The sequence below is a fragment of the Muscardinus avellanarius genome (assembly GCF_963383645.1).
Source record: "Muscardinus avellanarius genome assembly, chromosome: 22".
Taxonomy (NCBI): domain Eukaryota; kingdom Metazoa; phylum Chordata; class Mammalia; order Rodentia; family Gliridae; genus Muscardinus; species Muscardinus avellanarius.
In genome coordinates, this window is record NC_137808.1 from 12,956,891 (window position 1) to 12,976,794 (window position 19,904).

The 19,904-nt window shown below is 40.4% G+C and overlaps 1 protein-coding gene across 1 annotated transcript in view; it reads left to right on the top strand.

The window, feature by feature from the left end:
• The window catches only part of CNTN6 (contactin 6), a gene marked incomplete at both ends in the record, with an annotated part of 215,468 nt that overhangs the window by 170,340 nt on the left and 25,224 nt on the right, over positions 1-19,904 (top strand). Inside the window, 4 exons of the mRNA XM_080718223.1 lie at positions 13,172-13,347; positions 13,707-13,824; positions 15,768-15,926; positions 17,078-17,227. Coding sequence (XP_080574349.1) covers positions 13,172-13,347; positions 13,707-13,824; positions 15,768-15,926; positions 17,078-17,227 — 603 coding nt within the window. The remainder of the gene's footprint in view (positions 1-13,171; positions 13,348-13,706; positions 13,825-15,767; positions 15,927-17,077; positions 17,228-19,904) is intronic.

The following is a 19,904-nucleotide window of genomic DNA, read 5'->3' on the forward strand; positions in this document are numbered from 1 at the left end:
GAGACAGGAGGATTGCAGGTTCACTTAATCAACTTAGCAAGGCCCTATGCAACTCATGGAGACTCTGTTTCAAGGTAATTTTTTTTAAAAAGTGGGTGCTGGGGATGTAACTTGGAGGTTGAATGAACCCGGATTCGATTCCCTGTATAAAAGAAAAGAAAAGAAAAGAAAAAGGGAGGGACCAAAAATACATCACTTAAGCTCATTAATATTCATACAGCTTGGCACATAGTCTTTAAAAGATATATTAAATATCATTTAGAATAAATTTTTTTTTTGGTGGTACTGGGGATGGAACCCTTCTACCTCCAGGTTGCACTTCCAGGCCCATTTTATCAACTTATCAACTTGGAAACAGGGTCTCTTAAGCCGGCACGGCCGGCTGCGAACCAGCGCGATCCTCCTGTCTCCACCTCCCAAGAGCGGGGATGACAAGCGTGCGCCACCACGCCCGGCCATTTAGAATAAATTTTGAAGCATGGGAAACACCTGATCTTTATCTATAATGCTGATTTTGTAGTATATAAAGGGCGTTTGCTAATGCTTTTGGGTTTACGCTTCTTTTATATCGTTCAAAACATTTTACTACATAAATTAAGCCTCTTATTGGTGTAGATTTTTTTTGTTGTTTTTATTAAAAACAGAGGGTGTGGTGAGGCGTGGCGGTGCATACTTGTACCCGGGAGGCTGATACAGGAGGATAATGGGTTTGAAGCCAGGCTCAGCAATGTAGCAAGGTCCGATTTCAAAAGGGAACAAAACAGAAAGAGGTGGGAGTGTATCTTGGAAGTGGAATGGGCCTGAGTTAGATCTTAAATAGCACCGCCATTAAAAAACTGTAGGATGCTATATGAAGGCTGACCAGGAGGAGCGCAGGCTGGAGGCCAGCCTCAGCCGCTTAGCGAGACTTGTAGCAACCTAGTGAGAATCTGTTTCAAAAATAAAAACAGGGCTGGAGATGGAGATGGAGCTTGGAGGCAGAGCACCCCCGGCTTTACCTCCCAGTGCCAAAAAAAAAAAAAACCCAGGAAAACAAGTTAGTAGCAGGACCTTTTCTTCCCCCTTCTTTTTATCTTCCAATAAATTTATTAGTAAATGCAGAAAATAATTTTACATGGCCTTCTTTAAAAGTCCAGAGGAAAGAAAAAAGGTCGTAGGTGGTCGATAGACATTAGGACTTCCTCCTGAATCTTTGAGATTCGATCAGTCAGTCCTTTTTTTTTTTTTTTTTTTTTGGCTTTGTTCGAAACTTGAGGTAGAATCTAAACTCTTAGCGTGGACATTTGCTAAGTTTCTTCAAATGCATACGCCTGTAGAACACAGCCACACCAAGACGCAGAAGAGCGCCATCGTCTCTGTTTATACACTTTCTCCATGTCCTTCCTGAACCGTGGCCCCGCCCACTCCCACAACCAACACGGTCCTCCAGAGAATGGTATTTTTAGTTTTTTCTCCCTTTTTTGTTTTTGACTTCTTTCACCCAGCATACGGCTCCAGTTATCCACCCCCTGTGTTTACCTTTTATTTTATTTTATTTTTTTTGGAACTGGGAATTGAATCCAGGGGCATCCTACCCCCAAGTTACACCTCTGGCCATTTTCGTAGTTTTGTTTTGGAAAAGAGAGTCTCACGAGGTTGCTGAGTCCTGTTTACTTTCCGAGGCTGCCCTCCAACCAGCAATCCTCCTGTCTCGGGCCCCCCAAGTACTAAAATTACAGGTGTGCACCACCATGCCTGGCTCACCGCCTATGGTTATTAAAAATGAACAAAGCAAGACTTTGACCTGAAGCAAGTTGCCCCTGTGAACTAAAAGAAATTCTGAATCTTTAAGCCTTTTCGATTTTCAGTTTGCCTTCTAAACCTGCACTTACTTGTGAGAAGGGTTGGGAATTAGGAGTCAGGTAATTTTTTTTCTTGACTCCAATCTGATGCTCTGAGAAAGAAGTAGGCTATTTTTCTTACCTCTTAGACATTAAGCCAGCTCCCCGGTCACCTACTTTCTGGCCCCTTTTAACATCAAAGAATAGAGCATGTCTCAGCACAGTCGTGTCTAGTTCCACCCATTTCTCTGCCACAGGCATCGTCTGGACTTCTGTGTGCTCGAGTAGAATCCCCTGTGTCTAGGAAACACATACTTTTTCACCATTCACCTGTTAACGGACGCTTTGGTGGGCTCCATCCTTTGGCAATGGGGAATCGTGCTCCCAGAACCCATGGATATCCATGGCGGATGGCCCTGGGCATTCTGACTTTTAATTCTGTGCCCCATGAAGTCAGCCGGGCGCAGAAAGGCACAGGCTGAGTGGTCTCCAGTGTGCGGAAGCCAGAGAGAAAAAGGAAGCCAAGGAGACTGGAGATAGAGGAGGAGACAGACCCGTAGGATAGTGGAAGAGGTGGGGAGAGGGGCAGGGAAAAGAAGAACCCAGGAAGGAGACAGTTTGAATACTGCCGAGTCCATCTATGAAGGGACCACTCGCGGTCTCACAAACACGTTAGTACAGGAAGCCTGGAATTGGTGTGTGTGTGTGTGTGTCTGTGTGTGTGTGTGTGTGTGTGTGTGTGTGTGTGTGTGTGTGTTACTGGGAATCAAACTCAAAGTCATTATACCTCCGAGCTACACCCTCAGCCCTATTTTTTTTTTTTTTTAATTTTGAAACAGCGTCTCGCTAAGTTATAAAGGCTGTCCTTCAACCTGGGACCCTCCTCTCTCAGCCTCCCAAGTTCTGGGATTACCAGCGTGTGTTTTATCACCCAGCTATAAAACGCTCATCCTATTCTTTACCAAGCCTGGCATAAAGTTGTAGTTGGGGACAAGTCTAAGTGGAAATTGCCTATTTATAAAAGGTATAGATACGGTGCCATAAATAATCACCATTGCCTATTAAGTATTAATGGCTTCGACACCGAGGTGACGTCAAATATAATTAATCTAGTAGAAGTTATAGCTCTGGCTGTTTTTAAATAGATGGCAGGCCATGATTACTATGTGTTAATATAAAGAATCTCCGTCTATATTTTACCTCATACTTACCAGTTAAATGCTTAGAATAACTTAGCACAGGTAGGCAGTGTAGTCGCATTACATTTAAACCTCTCAAATTGTAAATGATCACTTTCTGCAGACCAGTTTTTTCTATTCTTCTTTTACTCCGGGGTTCTTGGAAGTCTTTTACTATTTCTTCTAAGTAATTTCAACAGTGAAGCAGACAATAAATGGGTAATCATAGCTTCAAGTAAGCTGGAATATATTGACCACATTCCCTCGGGGCCTTGAAATTAAATTATATTCTGCCAGCAGCAGTAGGTCACACCAGGAGCCGAGTGTGTGCTTTAATCTGGATAAACACGTCTACACAATCTTGCCGCAAGTATATTACACCTCTGGACACAGGCGTTACAAGTTAGAAGAAGAAAACACATTACATAAAAAGTGAAATAGCTTCTCATTTTGCTTTGCTAGAAGTACAGAAACAGAGACTCCCTGCTGTTGATTTTCTTGTTTGTTGAGTGTTCGGGACCGGCGTACCTTTCTGTGGACTTGGCGTTCATTTATTTCCCCCTCTCCATCCCTCTTTGATTCCTGCAGTATGAACCTGGTGCTTAAATACCGTGCTTTTTCTTAACAGAGCCCCTCATTTGGGTAAAATAAACCTTCCAGTGGATTATGGGAGAATAATGCAAGAAAGATACCTTTTTTTTTTTTTTTCAAAAGCACTTGTGTTCGAAAAAGCCTTGGTTCTCTACTTACTTTGATGGATGGTGAAGTCAGAAATTGAGTTTTAGATTGGAAACCGTTACTCTTCAGAGATTTACATATTTCTCTGTTCTAAAAGATGAAAGTATGTTGATTTTCGTCGTGTTTTATGCGGTATCTTTTCTGTGTACGGAGGCCTCTTTTCCCCAGGATTTCGCAAGCTCAGGGCTATGGGCTGTGGCTTGAATTTGTTTCTAACATCCCATTGGCTGTTTGATGGGCTTTGACAGCCTATAAACATGAATTATAGTTCCAGACAAGCATATTGTATCATTTAATTTTTTAACACTAGCATTATTCTCCCTGTGGGCTATACCCCAGACCTATTTTACATTTTGTTTTTAGAAACAAGGTCTTACTAGGTTGCTGAGAGGCCCCACTAAGTTGCTAAGACTGGCATCAATTTTCCGGTCCTCCTGTCTTAGCCTCCCAAGTACTAGGATTGCAGGTGTGTACAGCTGTGCTTTGTCATTTGATATTTTAAGTCATTTTTTTTCCTGGAAGTCCTATCTGTTTTTTTGTTTGTTTGTTTGTTTGTTTTTTGGTGGTACTGGGGTTCCTGGAAGTCCTTCTACCTCCGGGCTACACTCCCAGACCTATTTTATATTTTTGAAACAGGGTCTCTTACGCCAGCGCGGCTGGCTTCGAACCTGCGCGATCCTCCTGTCTCCGCCTCCCAAGCGCAGGGATGACAAGCGTGCGCTGCCACACCCGGCTGGAAGTCCTTTCATTTAAACGACAGACTTTCCTAAAGTATTACTCTGATTACATTTATATTTGTACATGGGCATATGCAATATACATAAATGTATATATACTTTTTTTTTCTTCCTAGTATTCATTTCAAAACTTTTTGGACTCTACCTTTATCTCCCAGATTATTTACAGATGATTTTCTTCTTGGTTGGGTTTTAGAAAAATAGAATTGTGTCAGTCAGGCGTGGTGAGGCCTGCATATAATCTCAGTGCTTAGGAGGCTGAGCCAGGAGGATTGCAGGTTGAAGGCCAGACTCGGCCACTTAGAAAGGTCCTCAGCAACTGAGCAAGACCCTGTTTCAAAACGAAAAACTAAGAGCTGGAAAATACACGTATTTGAGTCTGTTAGCAATTTTCCCGTGGACAGTTCAATATTATAAATTATAGTCTTCATAGGGAATGTTCAGTCTGCAGACTTAAGTCACCGTGTATCACTCACGCTGTGCCCCTGCGCCCACTTCTTATCCAGTTCTCCCCCCCTCCTGTGCCCGGTCACTCCTGTCCTATTCTCTGTCTTCATTCCCTAGACTTTTTATATTCCACGCACAAGCTAGTTCCTGCAATACTTTTCTTTCTGTGCTATATTTCACGTAATGTTATTCGGGTTTATACATGTTTGTCACAAATGATAGCACCTCTGTGTGTGTTTGTTTAGTTTCGTGGTACTGGAGATTGAACTCCGGAGCTTTCTATCTCTAAGCGGCACCCTCAGGCCTATCTTATTTATTTGTGTTTTTAATTTGGAAACAGGATCTCGCTAGGTTGCTGACAGTCTCACTGCTTGCCGAGGCTGTCCTCGAACTTGCGATCCTCCTGCCTCAGCCTCCCAAGTACTGGAATTTCAAGAGTGCATCACCATGTCTGGCTTGTATAATTCCAATCTGGAGAATGTAGCCAAGAGAAGGAAATAGCAACAGAAAGGGTTCATACACTAATACTTTAATGTGCAGCATAATTTGAGATTCTCGGGAATTAGAAAGAGGACCGAGTTCCTAAAGTATTTATTTCTGGTCTTCACAAGTTAAATTGAGAGAAAAAATATCAGAGAATCTTGTCACCTGTTTTTGAGGTGCTATTTATATACTCGTTTACTTTTTCCTGGTATCTTAGCAACATTTCCTTATTATAATGTGGTAGATAAACAGAGCCCAGTGTTTTTACAGGCAAAGACGACTTGGATAATTTTTTTTTTCCATCCGTCCATCCTTTGAGAGGAGCTGGTAACTTCAGAAATACTTTAACACTTATTCTGAAAAGAGACACTGCACGTCACAGATGAAGATCTTACTGAAGCAGAAGATACCAAGGAAAGACATAGCGATTTAAAAAAAATATATAGTATTTTCAGCCAGATGTGGTGGCACATTCCTCTAATCCCAGCACTTTGGAGCTGGGACAAGAGGATCACAGGTTCGAGGCCCTCAGCAACCTAGTGAGACCCTCTTTCCAAAAGCATAAATAAATAGAATGAGGTTTAGGGTATAGCTCAGAAGGAGTATGCCCCTAGCTCAATCTCCAGTAACACACACACACACACACACACACAAATTTAAAGAATAATATTTTCTGGGTGGTGAAGTGGACACGTTACTGTCCTCTGGTTTCTTAGGAGTTATGTTGTGTGATCGTGCACTCGGCCATTGACGTAGACAGCCGCTTCCATTTGCGTTTGTAGGAATCATGCTAAATGATGTTGACGTAAGTTTTGATATAATTACTTTTACGAGTGCTGGCGAGCTCATAACGGAAGATACGTTCTAGAAACTTCGCTGGTAACGGAGTCAATTTGAATAAGGCTTTTCCTCAAAAGTGTCTCACGTTCTACGAAACCTCTCCTTACACTTGTTGAAAACAAGATGGCTCTACAAAGCTATTTTGATAAAAATGACTTTGATCTCCTGGACATAGATTGAAAATGGCGAGTATTACAATTGTGCAGGTTGATGACCTTTTACTACTTTTGCAGTTTTGCTATTGTTTTCTGAGAAGGGGTCTTGCTAAGGTACCCAGGTCTCCAGAGCATGACCCTCCTGCCTCAGCCTCAAAGTAGCTGGTATTACAGGTGTGTCCAGCTAGTGACCTAGCTGGACATTTCTTTAATAGTAATCTTCAAAGACCAATGGGTTCTTGTTGCTTTAGAAGCTAAGTGGAAAATATTCCTCTCTGTTTTGAAGATTAATATCAATTACCCTATCATTTCTCACTGTCTTTTGTTATTATTGACAATTAGAAGTGGGACGCAGTGATGCATGCCTGTAATCACCGTACTTCGGAGACTGAGCCAGGGAGGCCTCGGGTTCAAGGCTAACCTCAGCGCTTAAGTCAGACTCTCAGCAACCTAGCGAGATCCTGTTTCAAAATAAATTTTTAAAAAAGGCTGTGGTCCAGCCCAGAGGCAGAATGCCCTTGGGTTCATTTCCCAGTATCAAAAAGAAGAAAAACAAAATTGGAAACACGGAAATAGAGAAAGTAATACAGGACACTCTCGTCCACACATCACCCAGTGTGGATAATGAAGAATTCATACCTGACTCTGTTTCTTTGTTACCCTCCCCTACTTTTCTAACTCCCATCCCATTTATCTGGAGGAAAATGTCATACATCCTATCATTTGATCCATAAATATTTTACAGTGTATTTTTAAAAGATTAGGTAACCTTCTAAGCATACAAAAGAGTTTTATTATCTTAAAAAGTTATCAGTTGCTTCAAAAGTATCTAGAGCATAAATGGCCATGATCGTGATGGTTTCATAACCATGAAAGTATGTGTATGTTAAATAATCACACGTGTGTAGGTATAGGCAATTGTGTAATCATCTTCCACTACAAAAGCAACATTTTCAAACCTTGTTCCTTAGAAACCCCTGCACTCTAGGCAGGCATGATGGCGCGCTCCTGTAATCCCAACAAGCAGGCGGTTGATGCGGGAGGTTTGCAGGTTCAAGGCCAGCCTCGGCAACTTAGTGTGGCCTTCAGCAACTTGGTGAGACCTTGTTTCAAATTTAAAAAAAAAAAAAACACTGAGGGTGTATCTCAGAGGTAAAACTGTATGACTCGAAATACTTAAATTCTACCAAGTGCAAGAAACTCTGAATTAAAGTGTTTCTTTAACCCAGGAATACTTAGAGCTTTCTGTATGCTAAAATGTTCTATGAAACTCTAAAACCAGAAGTAATATATAGAACTCCATTTTCATTTTGTTTGTTTGTTTATTTACTTATTTTTCTACTACCTCCGAATTACTTCCTTGCCCTGTTTAATTTGGAGTCAAGGTCTTGCTAAGTAGCTGAGGCTGGCCTCAAACCTGCTATCTCAGCTTCCTGAGTGTTGGGATCCCACACATGCACCACCACCCCAGATAGGGCTATAGTTTTTATAAACATACCCCCATTTGCCTCAGCGCATTTAGGTTTTACACTGTGCCCCTCCTCTGTTTCATATTCCTAATGTTCCCCGTATTTTTCACACAAATCTTTTAAAAACACCTTAATTGACAAATAATTGTATACGTTTATGGAGTACAACTTGATGTTTTGATACATGCCTTTGTATTGTGGAATGATTAAATAAAGCTAATTAACATATCCATCACACCGCATACTTATTACTTTGGGGTAATGAAAACATTTAATATCTACACATTTAGCAGTTTTGAAATGTATGGCGCGTGATTATTAACCATAGTCAACCAGCTGTGTGATAAATCTCCTAAACACATTTCTCCTGTCTGTTTGAAACTGTGTAGGCTTTTTCAACATCTCCCCATTCCACGTCCCTCCTGCTCCAGCCTCTGGTAATCACCTTCTGTTCTACTCTCCCGTTCCGTATAAGGACAAATGTCCTGGCATGGCATTTGGGGCTGGTTTCATGAACATGTAACGCACTTGCATAGAGACCCTTGTTCAGGAATGTTCTGTGATTGACTTAATGTTCCGCTGTTGCTAAGAAGATATTTGTACCAAAATCCATGGTGACATCAGCTTCCCCATGTCTCCCCAGAGCCTGGCCTAGTACCATTTGCAGAAATATTAACTCTTTAGAACAAGCACCAGGTCAGGATGTATGAGTGGTCAAGCAATAGACTTAGTAAACTACTACTACAAAAAAAAATATGCATACGTTAGCTCAGTTTGGTGGTGCATGCCTAGAATCCCAGTACTTGGGAGGCTGAAACAGGAGGATGGCACGTTCAAGGCCAGCCTTAGCAATGTAGGTGCGACTCTCAGGGACTTAGCGAGGCCTTCAGCGGTTTAGCAAGATCCAGTTTGCAAGCAAAAACCAACATGAGTCCGGAGGTGTAGTTCAGTACCTCAGAAACAAACAAACAAACAAAAAATCATACTCTCACGCTGAGACATGAACATTTTAATAAAGCATATCACAGAGATCTGAAAATTCTTTAGAGTGTAAAAGCTCCAATTTTGAACTTTCTGTAACATCGCAAAGCTAATAACCACAGGCTCAGAAATGAAAATTTAATGTGAGGACTCTTCCATTCCAGGGCAAGAATACTATTTTTACATGAAGCTCCAGGGGATCCAGTTATTAATGAGTTTTTCCTTATAATTGGAGATACAGCAATGACATGATATCGGGCAATTTGAATTATATACAAATAATGAAGTTACTTGCAGTTTCTTACACAAATTCCACGAGGTACAGCACACATCAGAAAAAGCATTCAAAATCTTATTTCATAAATATATGACCATGCATAAAGTAGAATATGTAATATATACTACACTGTACATTGAAATACAATATTAGTAATATTAGAATTACCAACAATTGTAATATGCACATATATATACATATGATGTACATATTATATGTGCATGTACAGATAAATAGATAGCATACACATATGTGCATATATACATATAATATAAATAGATGTACATATATGTACATGTATGTAATATACATCTGTAATATATATATACAAATGCACATATATGTTTATTTGTATATGTGTGTAATATGTATATGTAACCCATATATATATGAAACTGAAAGTAACTTCATTATTTGTATATAATTCAAATTGCCCGATATCATGTCATTGCTGTATCTCCAATTATAAGGAAAAACTCATTAATAACTGGATCCCCTGGAGCTTCATGTAAAAATAGTATTCTTGCCCTTGAATGGAAGAGTCCTCAAATTAAATTTTCATTTCTGAATATATATATGTAGACATATATATACACACACAATAATTTGTTTTAAACCTTCATTTTTCCATTTAAATCTTTTGAAACATCTATTTGGGGTAAAAGAGTTTATATTTAAAAATTTAGATACATGCTCAAGTTCTCCTTATCAATAATGAGATCAGATTTTGGTCAATTTTCTGAGCCCTAGATTTGTAACTCTTTCATATTCATATGTGAAAAGTTCATATATATGTATGTATGTATGTATGTATATGTATACGTGTGTGTATGTATATGTATAGATTTTTTTCTTCTCTCTATATACATACATACTTTGGGGCATTATAGTCTCACATAGTCCAGAATTTCACTTAAACATACTTTTATTGGTGTACTTTCAACTTTTTTTTTATCATAGAAAAGGAACCAAAAATGTTATAATTGCCAGTCTTCATATATAGAGGTGTGTGTATGTATATCCATATGTTTGTACATATATGTATATATATGTGTGCATTGCAGCTATATATGTATCAGAAATAAAACTGAAGAACTCTAGAGTACCAGTGGGACACGCATGGAATTGTCCTTTGAAACGTTGGTCAATGAAATGCTGAGAGTTACAGAGCAAAGATTGACACTGACACTGATGTTTCTAGTGGGTTGTTGTTGTTTTTCTGACACACAATTCTAATATTCTAAATTCTGCATTGAAAGGAAAAAACATGTGCTGGGCATGGTGGCACACACTTGGGGAGGCTGAGACAGGAGGATCATGGTTTGAGGCCAGCCTCAGCTTACATAGTTGCCCTCTGCAACTCACTGAGACCCTGTTTCAAAATGAAGACTAAAAAAGAGGGCTGGGGTGTAACTTGGAGCTAGAATGCCCCTGGGTTCCAATCCCAGTAATGCAAAACAAAAACAACAAAAACAAAACAAAACAAAACAAAACAAAAGTAAAGAAAGAAAAGAAAGAAGAAAATGTCCACCTTTCTCATTTTTTTTATTTAGCTTGCATCTTTAGCTAAAAGAAAATTGTCATCAGAAATAAGTTAGAAATCAAGTAGATCTGTTGCATTTTTACTTTTGAAAATAATCAGATGACTATAAAACTCTTTATGAACTGTGGTGGCACAGCTTAATTTATAGGCTCTCAAGCTAACAAGCCCCTTAGGGCTGTACGCAGTGTGTGGTTTGCAATGTTATGACCGGAATTTGAGAATAAAAATTATAAAGAGCAACGAGGTGTGGTGCTGAATACTGTAATTCCAGTACTTGGGAGGCTGGGACAGGAGGATCGCAGGTTCAAGGCCAGTCTCAGTAAATTATGTTTCAAAATAAAAATATATAAGGGGATTCCCAGTTTTTGCCTGTGAAATATGATGTTGGCTTCGGGATTATTGTATACTGCCTTCAAGATGTTGAGGTATGTTCCTTCTATTCTGACTTTTTAAAGTGTTTTTTAACATGAATGGGTGTTGGATTTTGTCAAATGTTTTCCAGCGTCTGTTGAGATAATATGTGATTTTTGTTCTTAGCTCCATTTATGTGGGAAATAACATGTATCGATTTGCATATGTTGAACCAGCCTTGCTTTCCTGGGGCAAAATCAACTTGGTCACGGTGTACAATTTTGTTGATGTGGTTTCGAATATGAATAGCTAGTATTTTGTTTAGAAGTTTTACACCTATGTTCATGACTGAAATGGGTCTTTAACATTCTTTTCTCAAGGCAGCTTTATTTGGTTTTGGTATTAATGGGATGCTCTCCGCATAGAAGGAGATTGGAAGAATTCTGTCCCTTTCAATGTCTTGGGACAACTTTTGAAGTACTGGGTTTAGTCCTTCTGAAAGATTTTGCAGAATCCCCAGGAGTCGAAAGAGAAAGCTTATGGAATGAGAAGATCTTTGCCAGCTATTGCTCTGACAGAGGATTCATATCTAGAATATACAAAGAACAGAAAAGTATTTACACTAAAAAAAAAAGCCAATCAAGAAATGGGCAACTGAATCGAATAGACACTTCACAAAAGAAGAGATACAAATGACCAAAAGATACGTGAAAAAAATGTTCACCATCATTAGTGTCAGGGAGACGCAAATGAAAACCACACCGAGATCCCATCCGAGCCCCATCAGAACGACAGCCATCAAGGAGTCAAATAACGACAAAGGTTGGCGAGGAGGTGGGGAAATAGCAACCCTGCTACGCTGCTGATGTGTTTGCAAACTAGTTCGGCCACTTTGGGGGTCAGGGGGGAGATTCCTCAGAAAACTGGGAACGGATCCACCATGCGATCTGGATATACAACCCCTGGGTATTTTTCCAAAGGGGCCAAACTCAGAGAACTCCAGTAATACATGCATAGCCATGTGCATAGCGGCACAATTCAGAATAGCCAACTTATGCAAACACAGTCCAACAGATGAGTGGACTGCTAAATTATGGGCTAGCCACACAACGGAATTCTACTCAGCAATAATGAATAACAAAGTTATGTCGACCGCAAGAAAATGGAAGGGCCTGGGAAACATCGTGTTAAGTGAAATTATCCAGTCGCGGATAGTAAAGGGTCATACGTTTTCTCCAATATGGGGAAGAATGGGAGTAATTCGAAAATCAGGGGGACTCCAGATAATGGAGGAGAAAGCTCAGCGGAGCCAGGAAAGAGGTCTAAGACGAGGGGAGGGGAGGGCCGAGATTCATTAATGCTGCCGTAGACTATTTGTATATATGTGAATATTCCAACGTCAGTCTCAGTACCTAGGAACGGAGAGGGGCGGGGGGCGGGCCCCAAGTGCCGTGTGCATGGATGTCGCTATCCACGTGAATTACGTGATGACGTGAGACTCTAATGCACCAATGAAACACATTATAAAAAACAATTATAAAAGGGGCTCGGAGTGGAGAGTGGGGGTAGACGATCCCTGGGTTCAACCTCTAACATAAATAAATAAGCACAAATGGACAAATGAGCAAGATTATATATATCCTATATTTGTGAAATGTTCTTTTAAGGCCGATCATTTTCTTTTAACTAGGTCCATATGAAGAATGAGTAAAACTTCGATTTTATTACTATAAGTAGCGAGCGACACTGATGCTAAATACAGGACATTAAAAAAACAAATAGAATTTTTTCTCTTGAATCTAGTAGACCTCTTCAAATAACGTCGTGTGATTGCATCCCGTTCAAAAGATATGTATGCTCTACCGGTGGATTGGCATTTTAGTTAATAAATTATTTGTTTCTATGGTACTGGGGGGTTAAACCCAGGGGCATCCTACCACCTATGAGCTACACCCAAAGCCCTATTTTATTTTTATTTTGAAACAGTAGGGGGTCTCGCTAAGTTGCTGAGGGCCTGACTGAGTTGATGGGGCTGGCCTCAAACCTGAGCTCCTCCTGTCTCAGCCTCCAAGTACTGGGGTGACAGGCATGTGCCACCACGCGTGGCTGGGCTGGCGTTTCCTAAGCGTTTCCTCCTTATTTTTTCCCACAGAGAGGACCATCATTACTGTCCCACCTTCCAAAATGGACGTCACGGTGGGCGAGAGCATTGTGTTGCCCTGCCAAGTCTCCCACGACCCCTCCATTGACGTTGTGTTTGCGTGGACTTTCAATGGAGACGTTATAGACTTAAAAAAAGGGGTGGCACATTTCGAAAGGATTGGAGGAGTGAGTGTTCCAAATTCCTAAGCACTTAATAAAAGGAATCGGGCCTTTCCCATGAATCACCATCGTTCATAACCATCCTCTCCATCTTTATTTGCATGGGCAGTCACTGTTTATGAAGCCCCATCTGGTGTGGGTTTGGTTTCATTTGGGCTTATGTCCCCCATAGAAATACTTGTCATCTGGATGTGAGTGTAATAAAGAGAACAATAAAAGGTGTCCGATATGAGCACCCACACTAACCCCCCAGTATGGTAGAATTCCATAACTATGTGATGTTCAGTATCGATCCAGTTCTGTAAAGAAGCAGGACCTGTTGTGTGTACTTAGCCTGATATCTGCTTCCCTCCTTCTTCCCTCAGGAGTCTGTCGGGGATTTGATGATAAGAAATATCCAGCTCAGTCATTCAGGAATCTACCTGTGCGAGGTACAGACCACTCTAGAGCGATTATCTGCGGCAGCCGACGTCATTGTCAGAGGTAAACATAAAGGGCTAAAAACAGTGATCACATCATTGTGATTGGCCAAAAATATTGATATCTAAATTTTTGACCGACCACATCGTAATAAAGGAGTAAGATAAAATCATGTAGATTTTAATTTTAAATTCCAAAACTTCATAACATAGATACTCTGGATGTGGACGACTAATTTTTTTTTTTTGGCTTTTGTCTGTGTGTTTATTTATTTATCTGGTACTAGGGATTGAACTCAGGGGCATTCTAACTTGAAGCAACACCCCAGCCCTATTTTAATCTATATCATCTTATTTTGGTACTGAAAGTTGAACCCAGAGGCATTCTACCTCTGAGTAATACCTCCAGCCCTATTCAATGTTTTTTTATTATTATTATTTTGAAACGGGGTCTTCCTAAGTTGCTAAGGGTCTCAGTAAGCTGCTGAAACTGGCCTTGAACCTGCAATCTTCCTGTCTCAGCCCCCCGAAGTACTAGGATTACAGACATGTGCCTCTACTCCCAGATCTTTTGTCTGTTTAACAAATTTATTTATTTATTTATTTATTTATTTATTTATTTATTTATTTATTTTTAAATTTATTTATTTATTTATTTATTTATTTATTTATTTATTGCAACTGGAAATTGAACCCAAGGAGATTCAACCTCTGAGCTACATTCATAGCCATATTTTATTTGTTTATTATTTATTATTTGATTTTTTTTTTAAACAGAGTCTTACTAAGTTGCTGAGGGCCTCCCTAAATTGCTTAGTCTGGCCTAAACCTGCAATCCTCCTGTCTCAGCCTTCCGAGTACTGGGATAGCAGGCATGCACCACCATACTCTGCTCTTTTGTCTGTTTATAATGAATGATAAGGCCTGGAAAACTGAGTCAGTCCCTAAAATATAGGTAAATATAGACTTGCTTTCCACTTATAATAAACTATTTTTGTCAGAGCACAGTGAACTCTACATGTTCCTACAACTGCTCAAACTCTTTTTACTCTTTTGTGCATTAGATTTTGAGAGAGGAATGGAGTGTTTCTCCTTTTCTGAGGCTTGTGTCCAATCAGATGCCATTCAGTCACACCGTGAATGACATTTTCTAATCTCCAAAGCTTGCTATTCTAAACACAGGCTTTACCATGTAAGATGAAGTCATAGGACTTAATCTCCACAGTTTGTCTGTGGAGATCTAAAACACCAAAAGTAACAATTAGCTGAAAAGTAAGTATCTGGTCATTATAGATTGCAATTTGCATTATTTCATGAGCATCGACGTCACTTCCTGATATTGGCATTGAAATGACTTCTTAAAAAATCGAAATCTCTCTTCTGTTTAACTGACGCGACTCCGTAATGTTCCAGGGGCTCAGATCTAGTTGCTAAGTGAGTACGTAACTTAGAGTGTATCACCCGGCTTTCACGTAAGGTGGACCCAAGTCTCCTGATGAAGTATTGTCTTGGCCAAAACTCTCACTGCTATCATCGAAAACAACTGACCACAGAACTTCAAGGAGGGAAGATTTATTTTCACGGTTTTTGGATATTTGATTGCAGTCCATGTGGTGTTCAGTGTGAGGCAGTAGGGAGCAGAGAAAGGGAGGGAGCACGGCTCTGCTCACACATCATGAAGGCTGGAAATGAAAAGAGTAGAAGGGGAAGAGAAATTGATATAATCCCCAAGGCCACACCCGCTGGGACCCTTCCTTAGAAACTCTTCCTGCCTCCAACATGGCTGCCTTGTTTCCAGGAGGGGTAGGAAGCCATCTAATTCCATACTGTTAACTATTACGCTGGGTTAGCTGACTTATTAGGACTTAACCTCGAATTAGGTGCTGCAAACACATTATGGTCCATATTTTATGTTCCCAGCCTAACAGGTCAAAACTAAACCATCGTTGTCCCAAATTGATAGATTGAAACGTCTCCAATATAGTCATCATCAAATATTTCTTCAAGGTCCCCCAGGTCCTCCAGAAGATGTGACAGTCAGGCACGTGTCTAGTACGACCTCCCAGCTGAGTTGGAGGCCGGGCCCAGAGAACAACAGCCCCATCCAGATATTTACCGTTCAGACCCGCACGCCTTTCTCGGTAGGCTGGCAAGCTGTTGCTACAGGTAAGTGAGATGCATATATTTAGATAGTACTCTAATGATAAAAATTTGCTTTTAAATTTAATGGATTTAATAAATATAACTTTATAGATTTTAAGTTAATAATGATTTTATGTAATAATTATTAATGTTCATAAAATTTGTTAAGATCCATACATATTAGCCAGGTGTGGTAACACACACCTGTAATTCCAGTACGTGGGAGGCTGAGTCAGGAGGATTGCAGGTTAGAGACCAGTCAGCAATATTAGGAGACTCTCTACAACCTAGCGATACTCTGTTTTAAGTCAACAACTAAAAATGTAAAGGGCTGTGTGTATAGCTCAGAGGTAGAATGCCCCTGGTTCAATCCCTAGTATCATAAAACAACAACCAAATATCTACACATCTTCTAGATTTCAGGGCTTGTACCCTCCTACAGAGCCCCGTGTCCCTATCAACATCATCAGCATTATTATTATTATTATATTTAATAATTTTCTACTGGAGCTGATTTCCTAGCCTGACCATTTTTGGGTGTTCAAGACACTAAAACTTTGATACCACAAGTGTGCGATACTTAGCCGGATGTGGGGGTGCGTACCTATAAGCTTGGGAAGCTGAGACAGAAGGACCGAAGGTTTGGGGCCAGCCTCAGTAAGTCAGAGAGACGAGATCTCATCAACCTAGCAAAACCCTGTTTCAAAACAAAAACATTAACAATTGAGCTGGGGGCGTAGCTTGGGTAAAATGCCTCTGGGTTTAATCTCTAGTACAGGCGCAAGGGAATAAAAAATAATATGAGACATGGGGAGAGACATGTCTTCACTTATATGTGGAAGCTAAACGCTGATCTAACAGAAGACAAGAGAAGAATATTGTTGGCCAGCGATTGGCAAGGGGATGGAGAAAAGATGGGTGATGGGTATAGAGATACAGACGAATAGGGAGGACAACTTTTTTAACACTTCTTTTTATTTATTTTTTACTTTTACGGGTGCACTGTAGTTTACATCGCTGTGTGACCAAAGACATACAAACAGATACTTGCAGAGGCCAGGTCCCACCCCCGCCTTCCCCGCATGATCGATTATAATGGGTGCCTTCCTCCCTGGACACGGCAGGCTTTAGATTGGTCGCAACATGTTACCTTAAAGGGTCCTTTTTCATTTCAGTTCCCGAAATCCTCAATGGCCAGACATACAACGCGACCGTAGTTGGTTTGAGTCCGTGGGTGGAATATGAATTCCGGGTTGTTGCTGGGAACAACATTGGGATTGGAGAACCAAGCAAACCTTCAGAATTATTAAGGACTAAAGCATCAGGTAAGGAGCTGGTGTTTCTATAAGACATGAAAGTGTCTTTAAGGAGCGCGTGTGTGTGTGTGTGTGTGTGTGTGTGTGTGTAGTGCTACTTGGGATTGAATCCAGGGGCATTCTACTTCTGAGCTACACCTTCAGCCTTATTTTTTATTTTTGTTTTTTTTTTTATATTTTTTTATATTTTATTTGAAAACAGGGTCTCACTAAGGTGCTGAGAGCTTCACTAAGTAGCTGAGGCTGGCTCGGAACCTGCGTGATCCTCCTGTCTCAGCCTCCCAAGCACAGGGATTACATAATTACATGCATGCACTGCCACACCCGGCTAATTTTTTTTATTTTTGAAATACGGACTCACTGCATTGCTGAGCCTGGCCTCAGACCTGCTAGCTTCTGTCTCAGTCTCCTAAGTACTGGGATAACAGGCTTGTATTTCTTAGTCCAGCTAGGACATATCCTTATCATTTTGTAGAACTAGAAATTGAACCCTGAGGTATCTCCAAGCTTTACCTGTAGCTTTTTTTAATTTACTTTTTTAAAAAATTATGAAACAGAATCAACACCAAAGGGAGCAAACCAATGGTACTCATTTTAACATTTTTTTGTGGTCCCAGGGTTACACTGACTTTGAGCTATACCCCCAGCTCTTTTTATTCTTTATTTTGAAACAGGGTCTACATTACTGAGGGCTTCACTGAATTACTGAGACTGGTCTCAATCCTGTAATTCTCCTCTCTCAGCCTCCAATGTACTGGGCTTACAGGAGCGCACCGCCATGCCCGGCTTATTTTAACATTTTTCTGTGCACAAGGCCGAGTGTATTTCCGTTGACTGCCGGGGCTGAATAAGAGATTATTAGCTTGAAGCCAGCATGTCAAAATGAGAGTTTTTTTTTTCTGAAGCCGTCTGCATCTTATCTATTCTCCAGCCAGAATCCAATCTGAAGGTTGGTGGATGCACTTGAGTTGCTGCTTATTTCATTAAGATGTTGAGGCCAAGAATTAATCGAGTCTGTGTTTGAGACAGCCAGCCGTATATTTCCATCTATTTCTCAACTCTGACCTGGTTACAGCTTCATTGGGCAACAAGTTAAATTCCTCCCCATGCAAATGAGGCCCGTCCTAAACGGAGCTAGCAGAAGGGCTAATTGAGCAGCAGCAGGTCCACACAACAGCAGAATACAAGTGGACCCGGCTAGAAAATACGGCTCCTTGACTCCTTTAAAACAGAGTCTCCCTAAATTGCTCAGAGCCTCGCCAAATCGCTAAGGCTGGCCTCAAACCAGCGATCCTCCTTTTTCAGCTTTTCAAGTACCAGGAAGAGACGCCAAGCCTGGCTTCTCCCAAGTTTCTCTGTTACACTGAATTCTCTCTCTAGCCCCTCTTTAGCATCATCATAGACTGACTTATCAATACGTTTCAAGTTTCAGAATGGATAATTTGAAATTTTAGCAAAAAAACCTTCAGAACTGTATCTCAGAATATTGAAAATGTTGTAGAAAATGAAAGTCTATCTAAAGTATAATTTAAAATAATTTTCCTTATATAGCCAAACTCCGCACAGGTCCTGAAATAAAGTCACTGTAGCTGGCAAATGCTATAAGCTCAGCAGCTATGTAGAATCTATGCTGATATTACTTTGTTATTATTTTCTTTTTTTCAGTAATAGTGGGAATTGAACCCAAGGACATTCTACCTACACGCTACATGAATTTATTTTGAAAAAGGTCTTGCTGAATTGCAAAGGGACTCACAGAGTTGCTGAGGCTGCCCTCCAACCTGTGATCCTCCTGTCTCAGCCTCCCGAGGGCTGGGATGACAGGTGTATACCACCCCTCCCGGCTTCATGTTGCTTTTGACCAAAAACATTAGAAGACTTAAGAGATGTGTTTTAGGTCCAAGTAATCTTTTTTAAAAAAAAAAAGTATAAGCAGACAAAATCAAGAAATATTTTGAATATGAAAATATATGTCTGACAGGTGCTGTTTAGTAAAAGAATAGTTCGCGTTTTATCATTGTATTGCTGAAAGAGTAAAACATCTGTATGATATGAAGTCAGTAATCCAGATTTCTTTTTTTAATTGTTTTATTGGCGCCTTGTAGCCCCATCCATCTTCATGGAATGAAAGACTTGTGTAGACATACATGCTCACATCACCCAATTCGCCCCTACCCAATCCTCACTCCAACTCCTCCTCATCCCTCCTTCCCATGCTTGGCTTAGAGATTGACTTTGATATGTTTAAGTCCATCAGTGCTTTAAAGACTTCTCTCTTCCCCCCTCTCATTCCCTCAGGTCACTTTATTTGCTCCTCTCTATTTCTTTAGATGGTCTCTATGGTGGGAAAACACATTTAAATATGCATTTGAGGCTGACTAAATCTCTGCCTACCAGTCGGTCCCCAGGCATACCACATGCTTCAAGCCCTACCTCTGGTTACTGGTTAAAAATGGTCTGGTAGAGTTTCATATAATTTATACTTAGAATATCTAGCAGGTTTTTAAAGTAAACTCAAGAGGCTCACCATTACCAAAAACTTAGAAAGCTGGGTGTGGTGGTACCCACCTGTAATCCTAGTACTTGGGAGACTGAGAAAAGAGGATCCCAGGCTTAAGGCCAGTCTCAGAAATATAGTGAGGCTCTCAGTAACCTAATGAGACACTGCTTCAACAGCAACAATAAA